Source organism: Urocitellus parryii, chromosome 8, assembly GCF_045843805.1.
Source record: "Urocitellus parryii isolate mUroPar1 chromosome 8, mUroPar1.hap1, whole genome shotgun sequence".
NCBI classification, from domain to species: domain Eukaryota; kingdom Metazoa; phylum Chordata; class Mammalia; order Rodentia; family Sciuridae; genus Urocitellus; species Urocitellus parryii.
Window position 1 is genome coordinate 143,535,628 of NC_135538.1, and position 26,741 is coordinate 143,562,368.

The 26,741-nt window shown below is 51.3% G+C and overlaps 1 protein-coding gene across 1 annotated transcript in view; it reads right to left on the minus strand.

Moving 5' to 3' along the window:
* Positions 1 to 22,112, minus strand: part of Gfod1 (Gfo/Idh/MocA-like oxidoreductase domain containing 1) — a 99,962-nt gene extending 77,850 nt beyond the window's left edge. Inside the window, exon 1 of the mRNA XM_026384568.2 lies at positions 21,059 to 22,112. Coding sequence (XP_026240353.2) covers positions 21,059 to 21,311 — 253 coding nt within the window. The 5' untranslated portion in view covers positions 21,312 to 22,112. The remainder of the gene's footprint in view (positions 1 to 21,058) is intronic.
* Between the last annotated feature and the right edge of the window lie 4,629 nt (positions 22,113 to 26,741).

Genomic DNA, 26,741 nt, shown 5'->3' on the forward strand with positions numbered 1-26,741 from the left:
GTACCCCCCCCTAAAAAAAGGCATCCTGATGATTTAACCCATGTCCCCAAATGCCCACTGTCATTGCCATTTGGGCCATTCTACCCATCTGGCCAGCAGTTTCCTCTCCTTGAGGCGAAAGCAACTGATGAAAACAAAGCCTCTCATATTCGGGTTGCACACGCCACCCTGAGCTCAGTGGCCAGGGAAGATGAGCTGCTAAGATCTCATCAGGCAGAGAGCAGCTATCTTTTCAAACTCAAGTCACACAGGCGAGCAATTAAGCAACTGAAAGGAAAGAAGGAAAAGGTTTCTCAAGGAGCATTTAAAAATGCAAAGCGTGTTATCTGTAACACCGCCCGCCCCGGCACTTAATCCAGGGTGTCCCTACAGAAGCATGCAGCCTGGCTTTCCTGACCCTCAGAATGCAGGCAGGGGGAGCCGGTAGCCTCTGCAGAGACCCCTGCTGACCGGCCAGAGTTCACTGCAGTGAGCCGGTCAGGGGCAGAGGGAGGGCATCTGTGCCACGCAACCCAGGAGCCACAAGTTAACTAAAGCGAAATAAAATTGAAAGCCCAGCCCTCATTCACACCAGCCGCATTCCCATGCTCAGTGGCCACGCGGACTCAGTCTTTCGGGTCAAACTGGGCAGATCAGAACATTTCCATGGTCACAGAAATGTCCAGAAGTGGGGTGGTGTTGTCCCAGATCCCAAGACCCTGCAAGATATTTTCACTCCATCCACCAAGACTTGGGGCTCTTAGGTGCCCAAGGTGGGGATCCACTAAGCATCACGAAGTTGGTTCAACAGGTCACGGCCAGCTTCCCCCCGCCCTTTTTTTTTAATGAAATGGAGAAAATAGAAAATACCACAGGGCATCACGTGCCAAAGAAACAAGGGTCAATGTCGTGTCCTAAAAGCCATATTCAGTTTTATTTATGTGCCTCTGTGCGTTTACCCGGGTACCCACGGTTGTCTGTTCTTACAGTTGTGCAGTTCCATAGTGACTGGGTCACAATGTAAAATGTGTATCTTCCGGGGCATCAAGGTCAGGAAAAGCGAGGTTCTCACATTGGCACAGAGACAGCTGGGTGACCCTTCCCCGCTCATTTTCCCCTTTTCCGGATGACTCAGTTCCCGGGAGAATGAGGCCCAGCTCTGATTCATGGGCCCACACACGGGTTCCCTCCAGAGGTGACTTTCCACGTGCTTTTCCTTGTGAATCCATTTCCTCTGGGCACACAGCCAGGGAGCTAGACGGACAGCTCCAGATGCCCAGCTGGGCTCCCAGTGTCCACAAGGACAGACGGGAGGTGGACAGACCCACCCACAGCCGGGCCTACACCCGCTCTGGGGTCTTCGAAGTCCAACTCTTCTGTATTTAGCAGAGCAAAGGCTTGCCAGAGCCCCAACAGCAGAAACCGAGAAGTGGCTATAAGTCATCCTTGCTTCCTGGGAACTCAAGTCTTGCCTCTTAACCACTGTTCGGTGGTTACAGAGCCCAGGAGAGGCTGGAGCACCTTGCCCTGAGTACGGTGGTGAATTCCGCTTGTCAACATGGCTAGGCCAGGTAGCCAGGGGTGAGGCCAACATGTTTTTCTAAATGTCTAGGTGAAAATAAATGTTCTGCTGAAAGCATTTTTAGATGAGATTAGCATTATTTGGTAGGCGGGGTAAGGCAGATGACCCTGTTTCACATGGGTGGGCCTCAACCAATCAGTGGAAGACCTTATTTTATTATTATTTTTTTAAAGACTGATCTCCCTTAAAGAAGAGACACCGTACCAGCACGCCTGCCATGCATTTGAACTACATTATCAATCCTGCCCTGGTCTCTAGCCCTCTGTGCTGGTGTACCACTCACTTGTGTGCATGCATCCTCTCTTGCTACCTGGTGCACACACTTGGTCCATGTATGCGGGTGTGTCTATGAGTCAAGGAGACTTCTGTTTCCCAGGAGAAACACGAGGTTAATAACCCTTGACTAACCACCCTCCTCATCCTGGAACACCGTCTCCCACGTGCAGCCACCCTGATTTGGTTGCTCACCCCTGTAGGATGCCGATTGTGCCACGTTTTTGGTAAACATAATGACTGGGCCCGGACGGCCGCTTGTTGGCCAGCCGCAGCTTTGACTCCAAACCTTATTCTTTAAAGCTGGGTCCAGCAGCCGCAGCAGCCCTGGAAGCTTGTTAGAAACACAAAATCCCAGGCCCCACAGAACCAGGACCGACGTTTAAGCCAGAGGCCCAGGGGATGGTCTGCATGTTAAAGACTGAGAAGCACGGCTGGAGCAAGAGGTTTTCAACTCTGAGCAGCTTTTTTAAAATTTATTTTTGTTTTAAATGCCCATGTTCTTTTCTACTCCCAGAGACTCTGATGTAACTGGCCTGGGGTACAGCCTACACACCCCGACCTTAGGCACCTCCTCGGGATCCCAATAGACCATTGTAAGGAAGCTCTCATTTTGTGGGGTGGGTTGGGGGGCCAGGGAGTGAACTCAGGGCACTCAGCCACTGAGCCCCATCCCCAGCCCTATTTTGAATTTTATTTAGAGACAGGGTCTCACTGAGTTTCTCAGCGCCTCGCTTTTGCTAAGGCTAGCTTTGAATTCCCGATCCTCCTGCCTCAGCCTCCCAAGCTGCTGGGAAGGAAGCTCTGGTTTTCTAAGAGGAGTTGAGGACGGCAAGGCTGAGGGTTTGTAGGGGACCACAGGTGAGTCCATGCAAGGAATAAGAACCTTCCTACCAAGATTTCACATCTCCCTGAAAAACGTTTACAGGAAAGAGCAAACAGATGCGCATGCCCCGTCAGCAAATTTAAAATGAAACCCGGGTCATCTGACACCCCGCCGAGGGGGTCGCTGTCAGCACCCCAAGTCATCTCCGCAAACCAGAACCCACCGAACTCTCTCAAGGCAGACCTCCTCATTGAGGCTGAATCTTAGGAAACCTTCTCATTTATTTATGACCGTCCAACGCTGAAACTAAGCGCCAAATTAGGGCTGGGAAAGATGTGTGTCACCCCCAGGCTGGACGACCCAAAAATGTCCCCCGGGGATTCAGGGAAGGCTCACTGGCTCCCTCGTTCTCTGCTGATCCCGAGACGCTCTGGTTATGTAACTTCTCTGGAAGGTACAGGAAGACGAGACTGTGCCTTCTTCTGGTGGCCATCTGGTGTGGGTTTTTAATCTGAGGAGCAGGAAGGAGAGAGGAGAGGGAACCGGGTTTCTCTTCCTTACAAGGCGCTCGCTCCCTGGCTTTTATCTTTCTACTGGTTTGGTGAGGTTGACTAATTCCTCTGCCCGGGTCATGATCAGTAACAACAGGCTCTCCACCCACAGAGATCATCAACGTCACGTCCTCCTCTCCCTTTTAGGAAGGGTGACTCCCCACCAAGGGAGCCCATCTGCCACCAGCACCCACATAAGCAGCCCTGCACCTGCAGATGACTCAAACACAACAGGGTGACATTCTCCGTCACCTCCCTGCCTGTGGCCTCCCATAAACTGTCCATGACACGATTTCTGACCTGGAGTCGGTTGGCGTGAATATTCCTGGATCTGCTCAGGGCCACACAACCACGTCAGGGTGGAGAACAAGTGGTTTCACGAAACACCTGCAGAAGCAGCTCCCACAAACGCCCACCATGCTGGTAAATTTGTGCCCAGCGATTAAGAGGCGCCCCACTGAACTGCTAGCTGACAGCTGGTGAAAACACCTACCCATACAGACGTGTTCCTGGCGCAGTCATCAAGGAAAACTTAAGGGGGAAAAGAAACCCACCATCGAGGGCACAACACACGTGGGCAGGTGCACACGCCACACACTCACATGTCCACACACAGAAGGGCATGTGCGCCTGTAAGCTCGCGCTCTCTGCCATCCCCGGGAGCCTCACCAGCCACGCCCCTTTGCCCCTGGAATGCGTCTTCTCCTCCCCTGGAGATAAAGGGAACATGGCCTCCTGGTGTGCAGCAGAATCCGTGTAGGTTTGTGCAACTGATCAGGAAAAGTGAATGCCAAGCTGATCAACCGTGACAGCGATGGCAATAGAACACCACCTTAAAATATTTACCAACCACCAATTTGGCCTGTCGGTGCCAAGCTCTTAAAGTGAGCTATTAGACACACAGGGTGGGGACCAGAAGGAGCTCTTAAAAACCGACTCTAGCGTCTGCATTTTACAGGAAGAGAAAGCCTAGGCCGGGGAGGTCACTCGCCCAAGGTCCCACGGCCAATTGGCCGTGGTGTTGGGACAAGAAGCACCCGTCCAGGTTCCCAGGCCAACACCCTTTTGGCTGCGCAGCACCCCACGCAGGAGGTGATGGGTTTTCTCCGGGTCAGGGTTCTGAAGCTGCAAACCATAGACTCCACTCCAACGTGGGTTTGCTGAGCAGCAGCTTCCTGCATAGAAAGGGGGGAATAGAACCTGGAACAGGGCAGGCCTCTTCCCACCAGGGGCAAGCTCTGGAGGCAGAGGGAACCCCTGGGGTGTGCCCAACACAGCTCGGCTTTGGCCACACACGGTGGGATATAAACAAACCACCCTGCAGCCAGGCACCTGTGGCACATCCAGACCCAGAGACATGCCCACGGATTCCCCGAGCATCAGCAACGCCCCTGGACTACAATCACCCCCTTCCGCTTCCCAAAAGAGGTGGCTTCTCCCTTGGGACAATGTGGGACTCCTTTTTCTTCCACCAAACACATGTGTAGACACCTGGGGACAGCGCCCAGGCCCAAAGGATCACGGGATGGAAGAACTGGAGAGTCGCCCAATCAGACCATGCTACTGTCTCTCTGTTTGGTGGGGCTGGGGATCGCACCCAGGGCCTCACACGTGCTCAACACTGAGCTACAGGCCCAGCCCTTTCTCTTTCTTTTGAAAACATAAACTTTTTTTCCCCACTCTGACCATGACTTGTGGGTATGTGTGTGTGTTACTGGGAATCAAACGCATCCTCAGTCATTTTTACTTGGAGACAGAGTCTCTCTCTAAGTTGCTCAGGCTGACCTTGAACTTTCGATCCTCCTGCCTCAGCCTCCTGAATCACTGGGATCATAGGCGTGCATCACCACACCGGGCCCACTATGACCATGTTTTTAAAAGATTGAAAATATAGACGAGAGGAAAAAAAAATCCATAATTCCACAATTTGGAAATAACCACCATTAGGATTTGGTCCTCTTACCTACCAGACTTGAATTTTCTGGGCAAGGGTGAGTGTGTACTAGGACGGTAGGACGCACCTAGCTGCTCTGATATGGAGTAATATTTATTGTTTCTAGTATTTCACTGATTAAAAATAAGGCATCGGTGAACAGTACTGAGTCGGTGGGTGTTTCCGTCATCACTATTTGATGCCAGTTCCTTAGGGGACCTTCCTAGAAGTCATCCTCTTCATTGTTGGGAAAGCAATGCCCCGAGGGAGTCAATGATTCTAGAGGGGAAGGAACACGCTCTCCAGAGACCTGGGTTTGGTCCCAAGGAGGCTGTCAGCGACCGGGGTAGGAACTCTGGCAAGCCACTCCCCTCCTCCGCAACTCGATTTCTCTGGGCACCAGGAGACGGTCCTCCTAAGCTGACAGGTGTCCACTGCTCTCTGTGGCCTCCCAGCCAAGGTGCCAAGTTCCCCAGCCGGTCTCCCTTTTTGTTTTTCTTGTTAGCTGCTCAGAAAAATGACTCGGTTGGAACCCACAGAGGGACAGTGTTGGTTTAAGCACTGGGGGGCCGTGCCCACCAAGTCTATGGAGTATACCTGGCCACCACTGGTCACTCCTCCCAGAGCCCTTGCCACGGCCCTCTGAATCCAGGTCAGCCATGGCATTCACAGACCTTGCTTCTCGTCCACGGTGTTGGCCACGGGGCACTGTGATAATAATAAACACACAGGCCTGCACGTGGGGACTTCTCAGGACTCAGTCAGGCATGGGCAGTGGTCACCTGTACCTCCTAGGATGGCCCTCGCCGAGGACAGAAAAGCAGCCACTGGTCACATCTCGCCCTTGCCCCAGAACACGGCTACACCGATGCAGGGACACAGCCTACTCCTCAGGTCCACCTTAGCCATCCACTAGTGGGCCATTTAGCTTCACTTCAATTTTTTAAAAAATGAATCACAATCATTCAGCTGGGAGCAGTGGCACAGGCCGGTATCCCAGCAATGCGGGAGGCTGAGGCAGGAGGATCGCAAGTTCAAAGTCAGCCTCAGCCACTCCGCAAGACCCTGTATCAAAGTAAAAACAAAACAAAAAAAAAGACGCACCCACATTTCAGATGTTAGAATGTGAAAAGAATCCACGACTTAGATTCCACGATGTAATATTTAACTTCCCGTAGTTAAATTCCTTACTAGCAAGAGGGAGAGGGGTGTGAATGTCCACCTGGGAGTCAGCTGTATGAGGTTACACTTGCATCACACCCGACTCCAGGCCTGCTCCTCAGAAGTACCCTTCACAATGTTAATTTCCCTAAAGAAGAGAGATCAGGGGAACAGAGGAAGGGTATCGAGGGGGACGCAGGAGGGATGAGAAAAGGGAGGAAGGGTAGAATGAATCTGGCCTAACTTTCCCAGGTACGTGTATGAATATACCCCAGTGAATTTCACCTTTATGTATATCCATAAGGCACTGATCTTAAAAAAATAAACACCTATGTATAAATGGAGTAGAGGAAAGGGAAGGGGACAGATAGGGACTGAACTGGAGCCAATTATATTCCAAAATGAACCCCCATATTGTATGTCTCCATAGTGAACTAATTTTAAAAAATACTAATTTCTCTTCTCATTTCAAATGTAATGGGTAGGTTCCGGACAGACCACAAGCTCCTTCAGAGAAGATGTCATATCTTCTTGGCTTTGACCTGTTCCCTTCTATGACCAAGATGTCTCCTTGCGCCGTGTAGGTACTCAATTAACCGGTGGGAAGACAAATGTCGGACCAGTTTGAAAACTGCTAGGTATGTAAGCCGGGGACTCCTGTCCGAGGATAGAGCATGGGAGTCCCACTGGCTCCCCAGGGCCTGAATGTGACAGCACATCTTCAGTGTAATCCTGCCTGGGTCTGGGGGCGGGAAGAGCCAATGTCAGCTCTGGAGGCACCGAGAATCTCCCCCCTTCCGCCTCCCTCCCACAGCCTGCAGATGGAGGCAGCTGCATTCAGGCAAGAATGACTGGCTAAATCGTACTTCTGCAGACAAACGTGGCACTGTGGTACCCAGAGGCCTCCCGGAGAGAGCCAGACTGCCTTCTGCACCCATGTGAACGGCTGTGCATATTAAGTCAGGCAGCTACATCCCCTGGGGCTGTGAACCTGTCCCCCAGGACTCTCTGGGAGCAGCAGCGTGAGGTGTAAACAAATGTCCCACGTGGGTGGCGCTGCAGGGAACGGAGCTCACACAGACAGCCATGTGCATTCCCACCTAGGTCTGCCTGCCTGCTGCCTTCCTCTCCTCCAACGCCCCAGATCCTTTGGAAAGGGAAAGGAGACGGAGCAGGGGAACTAATCTCGCTTTCACCACCCACTTTTGATTATTTATGTTCCCGTAGGAGATGAGCAGGGCTTCCAGGGACACATTTAAATATCAAGTCGTCTCAAATCATTGCTTTGCCCTTGACTCCAGTCGAGTCATTCTGGCAGAAGCGTGCTCCTGCGTGAGTGTGCGTGTGTGTGTGTGTGTGTGTGTGTGTTCACATCTTCACAAATACACACCCATCCCCGCCTCCAGCACAGAGCTCCAGCAAGCCCGAGTTCACACTCCCAGTTCCCCAAGGAGCGTGTGCACAAACGGATATGGCTTTCTCAGTGTCAATAATAATTAGCAAAATGGCAATGACCTATTAGTAGAGGCTTCATGCTCTAAGTATTTATTTAGCCTCTCCCCCTAGATGATGGGAAGGACAGGGGTAAGTGAAGAGAGGAGGAATAAGTCAGGGTCCCTGCGTCCCCCACTGTCACGCAGAAGTAGAGAACCATCTTACTGGGAAATCAAAATTCTTCTTCCCCTCAGCCCAAGTCCTCAGCAACTAGCTGCTCAGTGTTCTCACAGGTTCTTGTAAGATCAAGAATCCTGGCATCTAGAAACTTCCCTACATCGTCTAGTAAGTCCCTTGGCTTCTCTCTGCTTCCGTCTCTACACTGACAGAATTCCTGCCCTGGCACCACTCCTCCCTGGTCTGTGCCATCTGCTACCTGGAGTCCTGGGGTGAAACGCAGGAAAGGTGGGGGCCGTGTCATTTACTTGATGGATCATTCCCAACTTCTCATGGGAAATTTAGGAAACTTTCCACACCTGACGCCCTTCTTATTAATAAGAGTCCTTCCTAATAAATCCAGAAGAATGTGCCTGGACCTCGAGAAACACCTACTAATTAGTTCTGAGACACAAACATCCCAAGAGCCGACGCCCTATTATCCCATTCCTTGGAGAAAAATGAAACACATCCAAAACTTTGGATTTCTCAAAAAAATCCATGTTTAGATTAAACACAAGCAACTGCTCTGCTCATAGCTATACCCCCAGTTTCAGGATTAGTGCCGTCCAACAGAATTTTCTTCAGGGATGGAAATGCTCCATGTCACGCCATCCAATATGGCAGCCACAGTGGCCTTCCAGCACTTGAAATGTGACTAGGGCATCGAAGAACTGAATTTTCCCCCTCTTAGTTTTAGCTTATGTCAATTTAAAGAACCACACGAGGCTAACAGCTATTCCATTGCTCAGCATGGATCCTGACAGCTCCCAGGAAAGGAAAGAATGAATGGACCCCAGGTCACCCCAACGTGTCCTGATTAAGCAGGATCTTCATGTTTATTGAGCATTCATGTCGAACAAAGCCCTGTTTAGGTCAACAACTTCAGATCTAGTTACTCTTATTATCTCTGTTTACAGATGAAGAAACAGAGACTGGTTAAGTGAAGGGTCAATGAGCCGCGTAGCTCATGGCAAGGCCAGGATCCAACCCAGGTCTCCCACACCCTCTTTGCCACAGTCCCCCAGGCGTTCTGGGATCTGATGGAACCAACCGGCTCTGCTAAAACTGGCTGAGTTTTCCTCTGATGGAAAATATGGGGGTGCACCACTTTCAACAGAGTGAGATCAAATTTCACAGGGAAATTTTCCTTTTGAAATACAGCAACAAAGATACCTGACGTGTCTCATCCGGGGATCTTCTAAAAATCTAGCTGCAGCAGTAGCCTCACAGGGTGCTGGGGACTGAATGGCAGATCCCGAGTCAAGAATTCACTACTCATTCTACCTCTGTGGCCTCCTCCCGAAGCCACCTCCCACAACGGCAGCCACTCCGAGATGGCCCAGCAGTCACTATCTCCAAGAGCTCTCGAGGAACGCAGACCGGCACATCCCCACGTCACGTGTCACCAGCACCACCCATCAGCAGCACAGACCAGGGGCGGGACCCTTCCCACCCTCCTGTCCCCAGCTGCCCGACTCCATGACGCACAGGACTTTTATCTTCACAGCGTCTCCAGCTGCTCTTTCCGCCCCCTCTAGGGTCCACCATCTGGCTCCTCTCCACCAGGTCCTCTCCAGCGCCCTGCAGGCTGTCTCCCTTGCCCACCCAAGAGCGCTGTCATCTGTGACTGTCACTGTGTGGGATCCTAGGGGAGAGGACCACGCAAGGGGCACTGGCCGCTGCTGAAGAAGAATAGTTTTAGGATATCAGACATTCTTTTTCCTAATTTTGAAATCGATACATGATATCTGTACTTATCGATGCTGAACGGATGGATAACTCCATACTCATCTCTGATGTGCAATGATCAGAGCAGGGTAATGAGCATTGCCTCAAAGACTCTCCATCCCGTGTGTTGGCGGCCTTCAGACTCTCTTCCTTCGGCTCTTTTGAAATGTAGAGTGGACTGCTGAGAACCTTGGACATCCTCAGACCACTCTAACATCGTCCTGGGTGGCCAACGGTGCGCAACACCAGGTAGCTCCCAGGGCAGCCGTGGAGGACTCCAGAACATTCTACGCCTTCCCTTAAAATTCTTTAAACCTGGCCCCTCTTCTTGCTCCAGGGGAAGCCCCAGCTCCTCATAAAGATCTCCCAGGACTTTCGAGCTCTCAGCTCCTCCCCAGCCTGCAGCAGTTCAGGGACCACACAGCTGCCCCAGAGGAAGGGCAGTGGGGCCCTTCCCCACAGGTCCTGGACATCTTATCTCTAACCCCAAACTCAAGTTCCCCCCTGGTGCTTGGCAGGGAAGAGGAAGTAATCATTCACCAGCAATCAGCAGGCACCCCTTCCAGATCCCAGCCCGCTGAGGATCTCCCATATTCTCACACACACACACATACATACACACACACTTTTATGGAGGCTTCTGTCACAACGTCTGTTCCGTCACCTTCCTTTGTTCCAGCGCCCTCAGCACACTGCCCTGGGAAGCCGCACCCCCCCATGGCCGACTCTTCATCAGGGCTGACCTGGGAGGGGGACCGTTCTCTTGCCTTAGGTGAACCCCTCCCTCCGGGCACCACACTGTGACCCTTCACCCTGCTCCGCACCACACACCCCGCTGCCTCATGTCCAAGGACAAACCCGCGTCTTACTCTCTGGGCTGTTTCTCACCACAGCCAAGAGCGAGAGCTGCAGGCATCCAAAAGGCACTAACTGAATAAAAATAAATGGAAAAAAGAGAAATAGTCTCCAGGCGCTGAGAAAATTAGGGGATTAGGAGACCCCACGTGGGCACTGGAGATAATCTGAAAATTGCAAACATGCCCAGCAGAGTGCATTTATCAGGGCTCTGTGCAAGGCTGCAGCCCCAGGATCAGCCCCTCCTGAGCCTTCTCCGCCTTCGACATAATGAGCCATTTTAGTAAATATTTGCAAAGCTCACTTTACTTGGATTGGAGAAATAGTCCCACTGTACTAGTTCCAGAAATCAAAAACAAAGGACAGGGGATGAGGGGGGGGACTCTAACCCTTTTCCCAAATGAAGCCTGCTACTACAACAAACTAAGAAAAATCACAAAACCAGCACTTACCACTCAATAACAGGATGACAAAAGCCTATTTAAAAATGGACAAGAGATTTGAATAGACATTTCACCAGAGATGAGGCAAGAAAAAATACCGACATCATTAGTCATTAGGAATATGCAAATCAAATTCATGAGATACGGCCACACACCACCTCTAATGGCTCTTATCAGAAAGACTGACAATAGCAAGTGCTGGGGATGACTTGGAGAAATCAGAACGCTCCCACATCACCGGTGGCAAAGGAAAAGCGTGCAGTGGCTTTAGAAAAACAGTTTGGCAGCTTCTCCAAAAGTCAAATATATACACTCCCTATTATCTCAACAATTCTAGTGCCAGGTGTCTGATCAAGAGAAATGAACATGAGGATCTGCAAAAGACTTGTATGCAAATGTTCACTGCAACGTTATTCTTAATAACCAAGCCCAGAAATAATAAGACCCATTAGATGATGGATGGAGACAGGACATGGGTTATATTCATACCATGGATTATTCCATGGCAGTAACAAGAAACATACTCTGACACACGCAACAACATAGATGAACATGGAAATCACGATGCCCCGTGAAAGGACCCAGATACAAAAGACTACACATGATGAGGCTGCATAAGACTACACATTATGAGAAAAGCAAACTGTAGAGACGGAAAGCAGATCAGTGGCTGCCTGAGGCTCATGGTGGGAACAGGATCCTCTGCAAACAGGCAGGAGGAACCCGGGGGTTGGAAATGCTCTAAATGTTCTTTTGTGTAGTGATGGGTTGCATAACTACATACGTTTACTAAAAATCTTTGAAGTGCCTAGGTGAATTCTATAGTATAAAGCTAGCCAGTTAAAGCTTTCCTGGGGAAAAAAAAAATGCGAAAGCCACAAACCGACTTGATTGGGGGCTTCGGAATCTTCTGGTTTTCGCTGATGGCTATTATGCTAACCAGAAGAGTGGCTGAATGTTCCAAGGGCTGTCACAATTAGAAACTGGAATTTTGGAAAATTGTATTATTTTTCAATATGAAGTAATTTCTCTGGGATTTTAAAAACTACAAAGTAGGACATCAACAATTGTCAAGAAAAGTCTAAACCCCAAAGCATCTCAGACTTGAGCAGACCCCAGAGGCCCTGCAGACAGTATAGAATCTGACAGGGTGAAGCGACCAGGTGAGTGACAGGGCTTCCCCCAAGGCTCCAAAGCCTGAGTGTGAACTCACAGGAACTTCACCTCCAGGGCCTCCTGTCTGGAGGGAAAGTGCTCAGAGGCTCACGGCTGAACTGGACGGGGCAGTTGCTCCAGCATGTCTTTCTAGACCCAGACTTGTGGGACCTGACTTTCAGGTGCCCCATGACCAGCTTACCTGGCCAGGTGGCAAAATCTCTGTCAGTCAGGGTCCTCCTGAGAAACAGAACCCCATGGGATGTGTGTGCAAATACACAAAGGGTATTGTCCCCATAGACCAATCGTGAGTTGAAGACCTCATCAGTGGAAAATGCACTGACTGCCCCGCATGGTGGTGCAAGCCTATAATGCCATCTGCCACGCTGTGATGCAGCCAGAAGGGCCTCATCAGAGCTGAGCAGAAACCAGTGGCCTGCTCCTGGACCTCCAAAACCCTGAGCTAAGTAAACCTCTGTTCTTTACAAATTTCCCAGCCTCAGGCATTTCATTGTAGCAATGGAAAATGGACCAACACATCTCTGGCTGTGACATACACATGGTTTGAGTGTGTCCCCCAAAGCTTCATGTGTTGAAATTCAGTCCCCTTTGTGAGATATTAAGAAGTGGAAATTGGCCAGGCACAGTGATGCACACCTATAATCCCAGCAGTTCGGGAGGCTGAGGCAGGATTAAAAGTTCAAGGCCAGCCTCAGTAACTTAGTAAGGCCCTAAGCAACTTAGTGAGACCCTGTCTCTAAATTAAAAATAAAATGGAACCAGGTGTGGTGGTGCACACCTGTAATGCCAGTGGCTCGGGAGGTGGAGGCAGGAGGATCGTGAGTTCAAAACCAGCCTCAGCAAAAGTGAGGCAGTAAGCAACTCAGTGGGACCCTGTCTCTAAATAAAATACAAAATAGGGCTGGGGATGTGACTCCGTGATCAAGTACTCCTGAATTTAATCCCTGGTACCCCACCCCACAAAAAATTTAAAAATACAAAGAGTTGGAGACGTAGCTCAGTGGTAAAGTGTCCCTGGGTTCGATTCCCTGTTGCAAAAAGAAAAAGTAAAATAAAACAAAATTCATGGACTACACCGATGTCCCAATCTTCACAGCTTAACAACATGGTACACTGTAGAGGCAGGAGGATGGCAAGTTCAAGTCCAGCCTCAGCAACTTAGCGAAACCCTGTCTCAAAATTAAAAAATAAAAAAGGCTGGGGATGTGCTCAGAACCACTTGCTGGGTTTGGTCCTCGGTACCCTCACCCCCCACTTTCCTTCCACTGCTTCACTGCGGTCCTTAAAAAGGCAAGGAGATACCAGGTGTGCACTTCATTCAGTCAGGACTTAAGAATCGTCTACGTTTGTAAAAGTGTCCGCTCGGCCCCTCCTCCACTGCCATCCAGCTGAGTGGGTCCAGCAACATTTTTGATGGGTCCCTAGTTTGTGAGTGACCCCAGACAACACGGAGCCAGGAGTGCAGTGGACACAAGCCAAGATGACCAGGAAGACGGGGCTGTACTTTCCAGGTGCCACGCCTGTGATCTGTAGATCTGGGAGCTGCAGCGTGTGGACAATTATTTTGTCCACCACGTGGGCCCGCGAAGCAAAGGAGGCTGGTGTGAAAAGGGGTGGGTGACGAAGCTGTCAGAGGGGAACCGAATGACCCTGGGAGTCTTGGCTAGGTGCCCGACACCAAGATGGCCAGCATCCTCAACACAAGTGACCACAAATCTTCCTAGGAGCATAGTGAGGACCTGACAGTAGCATCAGCACCTCTGCTGACCACATATCTGTGAATCGAGGGCTGCTGTCCCTTGGTATCTGCCAGGGGCTGGTTTTAGGACTCCCAAGGATACCAAACTCCACAGATACTCAAATCCCTTGTGTAAAACAGCACAGTATTTGCATACGATCTACACACATCCTCTCGTATACTTTCAATCATCTCCAGATGACTTATAATACCTCAGACAATATAAACAGTTGTTCTACTGTATTGTTTAGGGAATGATGACAAGAAAAAAAAAGGTCTGTACATGTTCAACACAGATGCAATTTCTCTTTTTAAATATTTTCAACTGGTAATTGGTTCAAGCTTGTAAAACTCTCAGACACAGATGGCCAGCTGTACTAGATTTGCAGCAAATGCCTGTAATCCCAGCATCTCAGGAGGCTGAGGTGGGATTGCAAGTTCAAAGCCAGCCTCAGTAACTTAGCAAGGCCCTGTCTCAAAATTAATTTTTTTTTAAATGGCTAGGAATGTGGCTCAGTGGTTTAAGTGCCCTGGGTTCAATCCCCAGTACCAAAAAAAAAGGAACATCTGTCAAAGCACCATTTGGGTCAGGCTACAGAACTGATCATACTCAGGAGACATTTTACTTGAGCTGATGCAGATAACTGACGGAGGACAAAAAAAAAAAAAAAAAAAAAAAAAAACCTAAGTATTTACATACCCCTCATTTTAACCACCACACCATATGATATTATCATTTCCTCTATTTTATTAAGAAAAATGAGACTTAGGAAGGACAGGTACCTCTCCCACAGTCACATGGTAGTAACTGGAAGTCTTTCCTATCATTGGTTACCTTCTAAAACACACATCCAATAATATTAGGATGCTCTTTGCTGGGCCATGATTGCCCTGGATTGAAATCCATAATGAATTGCCTTCTGTATTTTGTTCTTGGTGAAACCCTCAAAACATGCTATTTACTTCTACTTTTTTTGTTGTGGTCATTCTCCCTCAGTTTCAGGTACCAGAACGTTCAATGTCTTCATTTAGCTTCTTACTCCAATTTAAACTTCTGCAGAATTATCTGTTTTCAAAGTCAGATATCGCCCACGGAAGGGTCGTTCAGCTGCACCTAATTTCGGTGAGATGAAATGAGACTGGTGAGGCTTGACTTTTCCTGACAGTGAGCCGGGTAATTTCTTTCATTTCCATAATGCCCCAGGGCTCCCTCAACTCTTCACCAAATTGATTGACTGAAATCATTTCCTGCAGCAAGAAAAACTAGAGTCACCCTCTTCCAGAGTGTTAAGATAGGAGCAGACCCAAAAGAAACCTCGAGGATGAACTGGAAACGCAGCTTTGGCTAGGATTTCAGCATGGTCACCAGCAGGTCCAAGTCCACCCTCGTCATCCTCTGCAGCCACGTCTCGGCTGGCGTGGCAACAGTGGCCTGCAAGCCTCAGCCCTGTTTCCTCCTGTGTCACCTCTATCCCGGCTGCCCTCCTTAGCATTAAGCAACTGCTGCTGCGTGAAGTGGGGCAGGGAGAGGCAGGACGCACAGGTCCTCGGCTAATGATGCCAAGCAAGTTGGGGCAAGATCAATGTGCGGCAGGAGCGAGCTCAGTGAAAACCTCTAGCCTTCCTCACGGCCCCAAGAGAGGCTTCCCGGGGAGAATCTGCACGGCCATCTCCAAAAGACAGGATAGGGATCAACAAAACAGATGTCACCGCATTCCATGCAAGGCAGAGAAATGATGGCAGGAGACATCCTGGTTTCCCAAAGGCAGAGGGCCGGCTCATCTCCAGTGCCTGGCTATTCCAGTGTCTGCATCAACAGAGACCTGGACAGAAACTGTGACCCATCCAGGTATCTGCACCTTGAAGAGATCCCCAGATAAGGTGACTGTGTGTGAAAGTTGGGAAGGCAGAAGCTACGGCGGGCAGGACCAAAATTCTGCGTGTTGGAGGGCGCCAGGTGTTTGCAACCCCTCACCTTCCCCCAGGGAGACATCCACGCAATGGAAACCGGTTGTGCCTTGGTGCATCCTTCAACAAACACTTACAGCCTGTCCACCAGGTGACAAGGCACCTGGCACTGTCTGGAGAGCAGGACAAAGGCCCCGCCCTCCAAGATCTCACCTTCTAGCTGGAGAGACACAGAGCCCTAAGAAGACAATCTTGCAAGCGAAAGGGATGATCACAAACTGACAGTGTCACCAAGAAGAGACAGAGGATGACAGAGGCATGACCAGGAGGTGAGAGTCTGGAAAGGCCTGGCTCCTAAAGGACAGTTCAGCTGGAACTGAAGTGACGTCGAGCTCATCTTTGGAAGCAGGGAGGAACCAGCCTTCTAGGCAAAGGACAGAGGCCGGGCGGGTGGGGGCCTGGAGTCACGGAAGGGGATGTGGCCCTGGGGGAACAGAGGAGGGGGCTAGAGGGCAGAGAGTCCCAGAGGGGAGCTGGGCGAGGCAGGGCCATTTCCGGCCAGGTAGATCACCGTGAGGCACTTGGTGTTATTCCAGGTGCCGAGGGAACCTTAAAAAACAAAGAGCAAGTCCGATCGTAGGTGTGCGTGCACATGCATGATCTGTGCGTCCACACACACCCACTTTTTCCACTGTCTAGCAATCAGACTGGATAGGAGACAGGCTGGGCCCCAAGGAGGTTGGACAGCTTACTGTGTTACTCCAGGGAGACTGGCAGTGGGCAAAATATTGCCAGGCTAGGCTGACTCCACAGGCTGGCTGGGGCCTGGTGCTGGCCCTGAGCCCCTTTGCTCTGGTCACAAAGGTGAGTGAAAGCATCCTTGCTGCCTTAGGGACCTGGTAGTCAAGAGCCTTGTCCCTAGAGGTGCCCGGGAAATTGAGAAAGTGCAGGGCCATTTCGGGCGCCAGTTAATCTGGCAACACTGTGGCTAAATGACCAGCTCTCAGTCCCCACAGGTATCCTACAAAGAAACCGATGTGTGCAAAACAACACAAGCTCAATAATTAGATCAGTCTCATGCTCAGGATTACTTATGTCATGTTTGCATAAGCAAAAGATTGGAAACAACCTGAATGTTGAGTCATGGGGAACAGGTTAAATAAATTTTGATTTTTCCATACAATGAAATACATACAGCTAAAAACAGGAACAAGGATACGTTCACATTCTGCATTTTATATGTGTGTATGATATAAATATATACATGTGTACACAGTTGTTCTGCAGAATCTCTGGGTAGTTGGTTCCAGGACGCCCTCAGATACCAAAATCCATGGATGCTCAAGTCCTTCATAGAAAATGGCATGTCCTTCCATATACTTTAAATCACCTCCAAATTATTTAGAATACCTAATATAGTATAGTGCTATGTACGTAGTTGTCATGCTGTATTGTTTCATATTTTACAGGCACATAAAATAATTTGATCAGTCTCATTCCCTAGTACCTAATTCACACATGTGGAACCCAAGGAGATAAAGGACCAATTATATGTGTAAATATTTGTATATTTTATGAATACATTAATATGTATTTATATATAATATTTATATGTATATAAGTGTGTGCTCATATACTTATGTACTTTACATATATTTATAAAACATATAATGTATCTAAATTTTACATAATATTAAATTAAGATATTACCTTTTTTTTTTCTCATACCAAGGATTGAACCCAGGGGTGCTAAACCGCGAGGCCACATCCCCAACCCTTCTTACATTTTTATGTAGAGACAAGCTCTTGCTAAGTTGCTTAAGGCTGGCTTTGAACTTGCAATCCTCCTGCCTCAGCCTCTCATGCTACTGGGATTATAGGCATGAGCCACCACAGCTGGTTAAGATATGATATTTTTAATATATACAAATTTCCACAATAACACCGCATAACGATATCAAAATATATAACCGTGTGAACTGGATGTTACCCATTGTGTAAAAAAGGGTTTAAAAATTCTCCCACATGTATTTTCAGTATATCCCTAGAAAAGTCTTGAAGACGTGTGTGTGTGTGTGCGTGCGTGCGTGTGTGTGTGTGTGTGTGTGTGTGTGTGTGTAAAACAACATGGATTGGCTCTGATGGAGACAGGCACTGGGGGACATTTACTCTTCACTGTGTACATTCACAGCATTTGAATGTTGCATCATGTGAACATATAGCCTATTCAAAATAACTAAACAAAATTTAGATTTTTAACAAATGTGTGCAAAGAGGTGCTAAAATGGGGGGGGCGCGGGGGGGCACAGAGTGCTGAGAACTCAGAAGGGTCCACGGGGGTAGGATCCACCAAGCGCTGACATACTGAGTCTTGAAGGACCAAGATCATGACCCCAGGGGACAAGGGTCTTCCTGACAGAGGCACGGACATGACAGCCAACTGGGTCCCTCCGAGGAGACAACAGCAGTGTGTCTCTGCTGAAATCGTGGGACTCCCATCAGGCTGCAGGACGAGTTACTTCCTAGGACGTGACAGGGAGCGTTAGAAAGGGGAAACAGGGCCAGCGGCAGGCAGGGGCGAGCTGGAACCTAATTCAAAACTAGGTGAGGCCCTGGATTCTCTGAGGAAGCAATGACACAGAGGGGGAAGATACAGAGAGATTCAGGAGACGGTGTGGGAACTGATTCCATGGGTGGGGTCAAAGGGAACCCAGGACATCGCCAACCATTATCTGGAACAGCCGTGAACAAGGTAGAGGTGGTAATAAAGGAAGAAATGACCACGGGTTCAAGTCTCTAGCTGTGTGTCCTTGGGCAGCTCATCCCACGTCTCTGAACCTCAGTTGTCTCGTTGGGGCTGGTTAGTATCTATCTTGGAGGATTACATTAATCACAAAATAAGACACTCTGCCCAGCACCTTCCACACTACCTGGCACACAGCAGGTACTTAGAAGCATCCTTGGGCAGTGCAGAGATTCTATGTGGTAGAAACATCTCCATAACAGAAGGCCACAGGTCTATCACCATGCCTGCACAAGCAACTCAACGCCCAGGCTTTTGCTAAAAGAATTCACCAGGACTGGTGAAAGGTTGGCTGGTTTCAATTCCAAGCAAACACCAGCACCTGTAAACCCCCAACAGCCAAGCCAGCCTGATAACTGTTTGGGGTTTTTCACTTCCTGCACTGGGTTGAACTTCTAACCATGACTGTGAAGCCGACCAAGACGACCACCCCGTATGTACTCGCAGGCACAACCAAAGGGAGCCCCGCCGGGGGATTTTCCAGGAAAGATGAGGCTTAGCACAAAAGTCCAGCCACATCTAAACCCGGCCTCTCCATGTTTTCCATATGCAAGGACTACCTTGGATTGCCTACGAAAGGAGGGCTTAAAAAAGAGAGCCCCCAGTCTACCTCAAAAACATGAACAAATCATATTCCTTAGTTAAACTTATTAAACGAAGTCAATTATGCCTTCTCTATTTGGTTCTGAGGAGATAACTCACATGAGTCTTATCAATGAAAAAGTCATGGGGATGTTCTTTTTTCCTGGTTCTGGGGATGAAATTCAGGGCCTTATGCATGCTACTCACTACCACTGAGCTCTATCTCCAGTCCTCCTGGGGATTTTGCACAGAAGTATCCAGAAATGACTCCTCTGGGCCAACTCCCCCAAGTACTTTTCACAGTCCCAGTGCCGGAGATGGTCAGAACACAAGAACATCCTTGTTCCCCAAATTGGCACTCCCCTGCTCTGGGGCTGCTCTGTGGGTCTGCCCTGCATGGTGGTGGTGGGGGGCAATGTTCCAACAGGGCCTTTCTAGTAGATGCAGCTTAACAGGGACCAGTTTTCTACAAATTGCCCTACAGATGCATCTATCGCTTGGTGGTAACCTATCTGCTATGCACGGATCCAATGTAAATAAGGGACTTTCCCACCCGACATAAATGTCCCATCAAAGAGAAAAGACATACTGGCCAGAACCCAGTGGAATTCAATTCAAGCCCAAAGGGACAAGGCCACAAAGGCCAGAGGCTTGTTAAAATTGCCAACCTTGAGCAGATGCTCAGGCTCTAACTCATCAGATATCCCATCTCCTCCTGTTAGAAGCTTTGCTTCTTTCCTCACTGATAAAAACTCCAGCTCCCCAGGATGGGCTCTTAAATGGTTTAGGGTAGGAAAGAGTGAGCCATGGCCCTGGGGTTGTTTGAGGGGTGCATGGAGCTGCTGGGGGGGGCAAAACACTTGCACTTTTCTGTCCTCAGCACAACAGGGAGGTTGACAATGCAGTTCGGAGGCTGTTCAGCCCCCTGGAGGGAGTTGGAGGGGGACCAGATGAAGAGGGAGGGTGACAGTCTGCTTGTCAACACCAAACCTCTGAACTGTTCCTGAAGGAAATGAGGGAGATACCATCACAGGCTTTCAAAACAAACTGGCAGCTTTGGGCCCTTTTCCAATACAAAGTATCCAAGCTGCTGAAACGAGAGTGCGCATCCCCTAAAAATAAAAGATTATTCCAAATCCGTGCAGAAGTCAACTCCCAGGAGGCCGCACTCAAAGGTTAAATTACTCTGGTTTTTACCTATCTTTAGTAACCTATGACATCTCTTAAAATATTCTAATAGTCAGCCCCATACACACACACACCCCACCTCGGGCCCTCCTTCCTCCTGCCTGGAGGGAAATCAGTCCAGCCGATTTTCACATCTCTAATCTCACAGTAAACTCACTCACAGTGGAAAGAAACAAATCGCCCTAATAGGGCTGCACAGCTGCTGAAAAGCAGGTACTCTATCGCCCCCACGAAAACCCAGACACGTGTGCGGCCCTTTATTCAGGCCCTTTTATTGCGGGCTGCGCGCTCCCCTCTCCCAGGTGCGTACTCGGCACTACACACACACACTCGGCACTACACACACAGCTGAGGGCAAAGTTTCCTCTCCGGGAGTAGCAACCGAGCTCCTGTTCTCGCCATCCACCTGATTTGCATCCCCCGCACCCACGCACCTCCATTCTCCACGCCACGCACCTGGGGAAGCGCGTTCAGGTGATGCCGGGAGAAAGGGGAGAAGCGCGCAGGTGGAGAAGAGCAGGCAGTAGGGAGGGGGAGATCCGAGTGGGACCCGGGATCCCGGATCCCTGGGGCGGTTCAGATGCTGGGTAAGCCTCTGGGATGTGGAAAGGGCAAGAAGAGAGAAAAAGGCATCCGGAATGGAACCGAGAAGGCGCGGGGGGGGGGGGGGGGCGCTCACCCAGGGTTTTGACAGCGATCTGCCTCGTGAGTGGCGGCGGCAGATTGATGCACACTAAGTCCACGTCCTGATGCAGCAGCACCTCGTCGATGCGGCTGGTGTAGAAGGGGACGCTCATCTCCTTGGCCAGCTCCTCCGCTTCTTCTTGCGTGCGGCCCCACAGCGCCTTCACCGCGAAGCCCTCGTCTTTGAGCAGCGGGATGATGACACGGGCCGTGAGGCTGGTGCCGAACACGCCCACCCCGGGAAGCATGGCTGCTCAGGTTCGCCCGGTTCTGTTTCTGCTGCGATCGCCAGGCCCACACTCGCGCACACACACCTCTTTAGCCAATTGTGCACCGGGCTCCTGCAGCAGACCGACCACGCCGCGGTGCGCCAGGCTCCCAGCACCCGGCCAGGCGCCCGGGTGCCGACAGCGCGCCGAGCTGCGGGCAGAGCAGGCTCTGGGCTCCTCAGCACGGCGACTGCTGCAGTGTCCCCCACGCAGGGCTCCCGTCCTTCCCGGAGGCCGCGTCTGGGACTCCCCCAGTGCGCCCGAGGCCCCGAAGCCCCGCGGAGCCCGGGCTCAGGGAGCGCTCCCGCTGTGGCGCCGGCCGGCTCCGTGCGCCCCGCCGAGGCCGTTCCATGGCCGGCTCATCCCCGCGTGCGCACCGCCGCAGCCCGGGCCGGTTCTCTCCAGCGTCGCTTCAGCAGCCGGCGGGTCGCACACACGATTCGACACCCAAAGCACGGACTCGCTCGGCGGCGGGGGCTTCTTTCTCCCCCGCCCGGGTTCCCAATGAAACAATCCAGCGGCCACCCGGAGGCCGCCTACGGATGCGATCCGGAGCTCGCCGGACACGGATCTCGAGCTGCAGCGCGGCCACGGCGGCCACCCACCGGCGCCAGCCTTCTCATTCTGCTGCCATGTTCGCTGGAAGCGCGGCTCGGGCGGCCTCGGCCCCAGGCGGGCTCGGGCTCCGGGATCCCGCGGGGCCGAAGGCGGAGTTGGCGAGTTTGGCTGTCAGCGGCCGGGGTTCCTGCACCGCCCTCGCCGCAGCGCCGCGCGCCATTGGCCGCGGCGCCCGCTCCCGCCCCCGCCCGGCTCAGGGTGCGCACTGCGCCGGGCCTGGGAGCGCAGCCTGGCTCCGCCCCGGCCCCGCCTCGCTCGCCTCCAGCCCCTCCGCTTCTCGCTTTCTTCGCCCTCACCTCCTCTTTCTCGGGGTAGCTGCGCTCCAAGCCCCGCCCCAAGCAAGCAAATAAATCCTTCAAAGCAGGGCGCGCCCTAATAGCCTTGGAGGAGAGCGGCGGGCGCCCGGGCCGGGAAGGCCGGGATCCGGCGAGGTGTGAGCAGCGGGTGATTACAACCTCTGCCCCGGGAGTGTTTCCTACGTGCCGGGCACCACGCTAGGAGAGCTTCCCAGCATTCGCCCTTTTAATCCTCGCACTAACCCTAAGGTTTTGGAAACCCATTTTACCGATGATGAAAATGAGCCCCAGGGAAGCTAAGGGTTTTGATCGAGATGACACAAGTAAGCAACAGGCCTGGCACTGGAACCCAGACTCCAAGTCCAGGCGCTGCGCCCTGAATTCTGTCTCCTTTTAAAGGATCCCACTTCACGCGCGAGTCAAAACACCCACCGCCCACCCGCGTCGCGACACGCGGTCCAGCCGCTTTCCTAGCAGTGTGGCCTGAGTAGCTCAGCTTTTCCCGGCATCCCAGGCCAGGGGCCCACTTAGACCCTGTGGCGAGGAGAGCCACAGCTGGGCCGGGTCTCCAAAGCCGTCTAACGTCTGATTTGCCAAACTGATACGTAGCCCGGGCCAGATGCCACGCCGGCCTCTCCACATCTGCTTCAGCTCCTATCTCCTCTGCCTCTTGAGGCCTTTATGTGCCCACTTTGTTCCCCACCTACCAGGGACAAGGAGGATGCTGAGGGCAGGTGGAGACTGCCCCAGCCCCTGGAGCCATAGGCCCCTGCGCCTTTGATTTCCTACCATATCTTCAGCAGTCACACTGCTTGCCTGGTAGGTAGTAGGCGCTCAATAAAAGGCTGGATGCTAGCTTTGCGCCCCTTGGTGCTGGGAGCGGGGCCTAAGGCTGAAAGGCACAGGGACCTGCCCTCGGACTCAATGTCTCTGGAAAGGTCAGGGGTCATGTCATATTTATCTCTTGCCTTCAGCATTCAGCTCCGTGTGGCACCCCTGCTTCAACACAGGAGTGAAAGGGTGACATTTGCAAGAATTTAAAGCAATTGTAACAACTGGCAGCGAGGCAGGGCACGGGGAGAAAGGAGGACACCAAAAAAAAGCTTGTATGTGGCAATGCTGGGAGGAGTCTGACCTCGGGACATTAGAAGAAAGGACACGGAGTGCTTTGGGTGACTGGCAGTGGCCTGAGGACGGCTGGGGGCAGGGGCTGCCATCGGCTGGCTGCTCTTAAGCAGAGGTTTGGTAAAACCAAGACAGGACGGTGCATGGGGCAGGGCTGCTGGGGCCCTGGGAGCCGGGCTTGCGTGGTCCTGTCCCCTGTGCCTCTTGCTCAGAGCCTGGGTTGTGTGTGCTGCTTGGCACAGAGGGCATGAGCAGAGCCAGAGTGGCAGGGGTTGACTCTCAGCTCGGCCCTTGATGAGCAGTGACACCTGGAACCACTTCACTTCTCCAGGCCACGGTTTCATCTGCAAATGGGGGGACGGTACCTACCACAGAGGCCGCTGTGGGTCATCGTGGAGTCCTGAGGACAGCACCTGCGCACATGCTCCACATGAATGCCTGTGACCTGTATTTTAATTATTTATTACACATGACCTATTTAAATGCCCCATATATGAATGTTATCCTGTATATAAAACCTAACGTACAGAAAAGCTCTGTTATAAATGTAAAATAAATATGGAGAGTGAGCCTATTAACAACATCATCCTTTTTTGTTGTTGTTGTCCTAGGGGTTGAACCTTACCACTGAGGACATCCCCAAACCTTTTTTTTATTATTATTTTATTTTATTTTTAAAAGGAACTCACTAAGTTACTAAAGACCTCACTAAATTGCTCAGGCTGGTCTTGAACTTGCGATCGATCCTCCTGGCTCAGCCTCCTGCGTGACTGGGATTACAGGCGTGCACCACCGCACCCAGCCCAACATCATTCTTCACTGCAGCAGCAGCATCTCGCTAATGAGAGGGGGTTTTTCTCCTGTTCTCTTAAAGGGAACTCTATCCTAGGGGAACTCTATCCTAGCTTCAGCGTGACAGAAAAATCCACCTTCTGTCTTTATAGCATCAAAACAAAATGACCCCACCTGGTCGGTGGCACGCACTTGTAATCCCAGAGACTGGGGAGGCTGAGGCAGGAGGATGGCAAGTTTTAAACCAGCCTCAGCAACTTAGCGAGACCCTGTCTCAAAATTTTAAAATCAAGAAGGCTGCAGAGGGCTGGGGTTGTGGCTCATTGGTAGAGCGCTTGCCTAGCACGTGCAGGGCCCTGGGTTCAATTCTCAGCACCACATAAAAATAAAAAAATAAAAGGTATTGTGTCCAACCACAACTAAAAAAATAAAATATAAAAAAAAAAGAAGGCTGCAGAGGTAGCTCAGTGATAAAGTTCCCCTAGGTTCAAACCCTAGTAACACACACACACACACACACACACACATACGTGTGCGCACGTTCACATCTACACAAAATGATCCCGTTTGTTTCTTATTAAATAAATACTGTCCCTATTTCATAGAAAACAAAACTAAATCCTGGCAGCAACTCAAACTGACAGATCTAAAATAGAATGCTTCACTCCCAGCCCTACCCCCAACCCATCCTCCCTTATCAACAATGGCATCGCCAGCTCACCAGTTGGCCCAAAGCCTCGACCGTCTGGGTCCCCCGTGTTTCTCATGCATTCTGCGGCCAACCAGCAGCGGATCCTGCCTGCTCTGCTTGCGAAGCACATGCAGGGCCTGACCACTTCTCCCTGCCCTGGGAGGTAGACATCCAAGCCACCATCTTTCATGAGGGAACCACTGAGCTGTCTGGTCTACCTCCTTCCGATATTGCTCCTCACAGTCCCTACCCTCTGCTCAGCAGCCAGGGCGAAGCTTTGAAAGATAAAAGCAGACCCAGCAGGATCCAGGCCGACCTACCAGTGAATGCCCATCACACTTAAGCTCATAGTCCTCAGGATACCTGACGCCCCACCTGATCTAACCCCTGGTCTGCATAGGTCAGTACCACTTAGTGCCACAGGCCCTGCATTCCAGCATGCTGGCCTCTACCCTGTGCATGGTGTGGCCCCAGGGCCTTTGCACAGCCTTTGTGCCCTCTCCTGACACCTCCGGCTCCACACACCCATCCACAGGCCTCCCTGCTTACTGTACTCAGGCCTCTGCTCAGATACCCCTCCTCAGGTTGCCTGTCATTTTGTCCCTTTATCCAGTACTTTATTTTTCCAGAGCTGGGGGTCAAACCCAGGGTCTCACACGTGCTAGGTGAGTGCGCCACACTGAGCTCCAGCCCCAGCCCTGTTTTTCATTAGAGCTCCGAGCACGGCTCCATATTATATTATAGACTTTGTTTATCATCTGTTTGATCCCATGGGTCATAAACTCACTGCCATCAGAAGCACTTCTGAATGCCCGGCACCTGACGCTGTATGTGGCACCTGCTAGACACTCGCTCTGTCTCTGCGGAATGAACGTCTGCACATTCTTCCACCAGTCTGTGTCGTCATGGGGATGGGAAGAGCTGACGGTCTGAGTGTGTCCCCCGGAGTTTCACGTGTTAAAATTCGGCCCCCAGGGCTGGGGACACAGCTCAGTTGGCAGAGGGCTTGCCTCGCAGCCCCCAGCGTGGAAATTTGCCAGGTACGGTGGTGCGTGCCTGGAATCCCGGCCACGTGGGAGGCTGAGGCAGGAGGGTCGCTATTTGAGGCTAGCCTCAGCAATGTAGCGAGGCCCTGCGCAACTTAGCAAGACTCTGTCTCAAATTTTTTAAAAATAAATCAAATGAAAAGTTCTGGGGATGTGACTGGGTGGTAAAGACCCCTCTGTTCAATCCCGGGTCCAAAAAAAATAAAAAATAAAAAAGTGGACATGGACTCTCTGATGATGAGAGGCGGGTCTTCAGGAGGTGATTAGGGTGGGATAAGGTGGCCCCATGATTGAATCCTGGCGGCTTTATTAAAAGAAGAGAGACCATTTAGAGGCACACAAATGTCACCACGTGATGCCCTGCATGGCCCTGGGACTCTGCTAGCAAGATGGCCTCCCAGATGTGCACCCTCCGCCACCTTGAAGGAGCTGGGAGCCCAAATGAGCCTCTTTCTTTCCATTTCCCCCCTCTGTGGTATCGTGCGATGAGCAACAAAAGCGGAGTCATACTGTGACTATTTAAAGTCTTCACAACGTGCCAAGTGCCACGGGAACGATTTTGGCACTGGAAAGGGAAGGGTCTCGGGTCGCATGTGCCTGGATGCCCCTTGGTGGGGACAGGATGCCCCCAAGGGACGGGGCCACACAGCAGATTCCGGAGCAGAGGCGGCCTTTGGACTGGGCACGGAGGCCTGTGAGGGTGTGCGGGGAGGTGACGGGTTCAAAAGCTTCGCTGGTGTAGAGACCCGAGAACGTTCTAGACAGGATAAGCCGGGTGGGAGCGCAGCCAGGACCATCCCAGATGGGCGCTGGGACCTCCAGGAGGGAGGGGCTCAGGAGG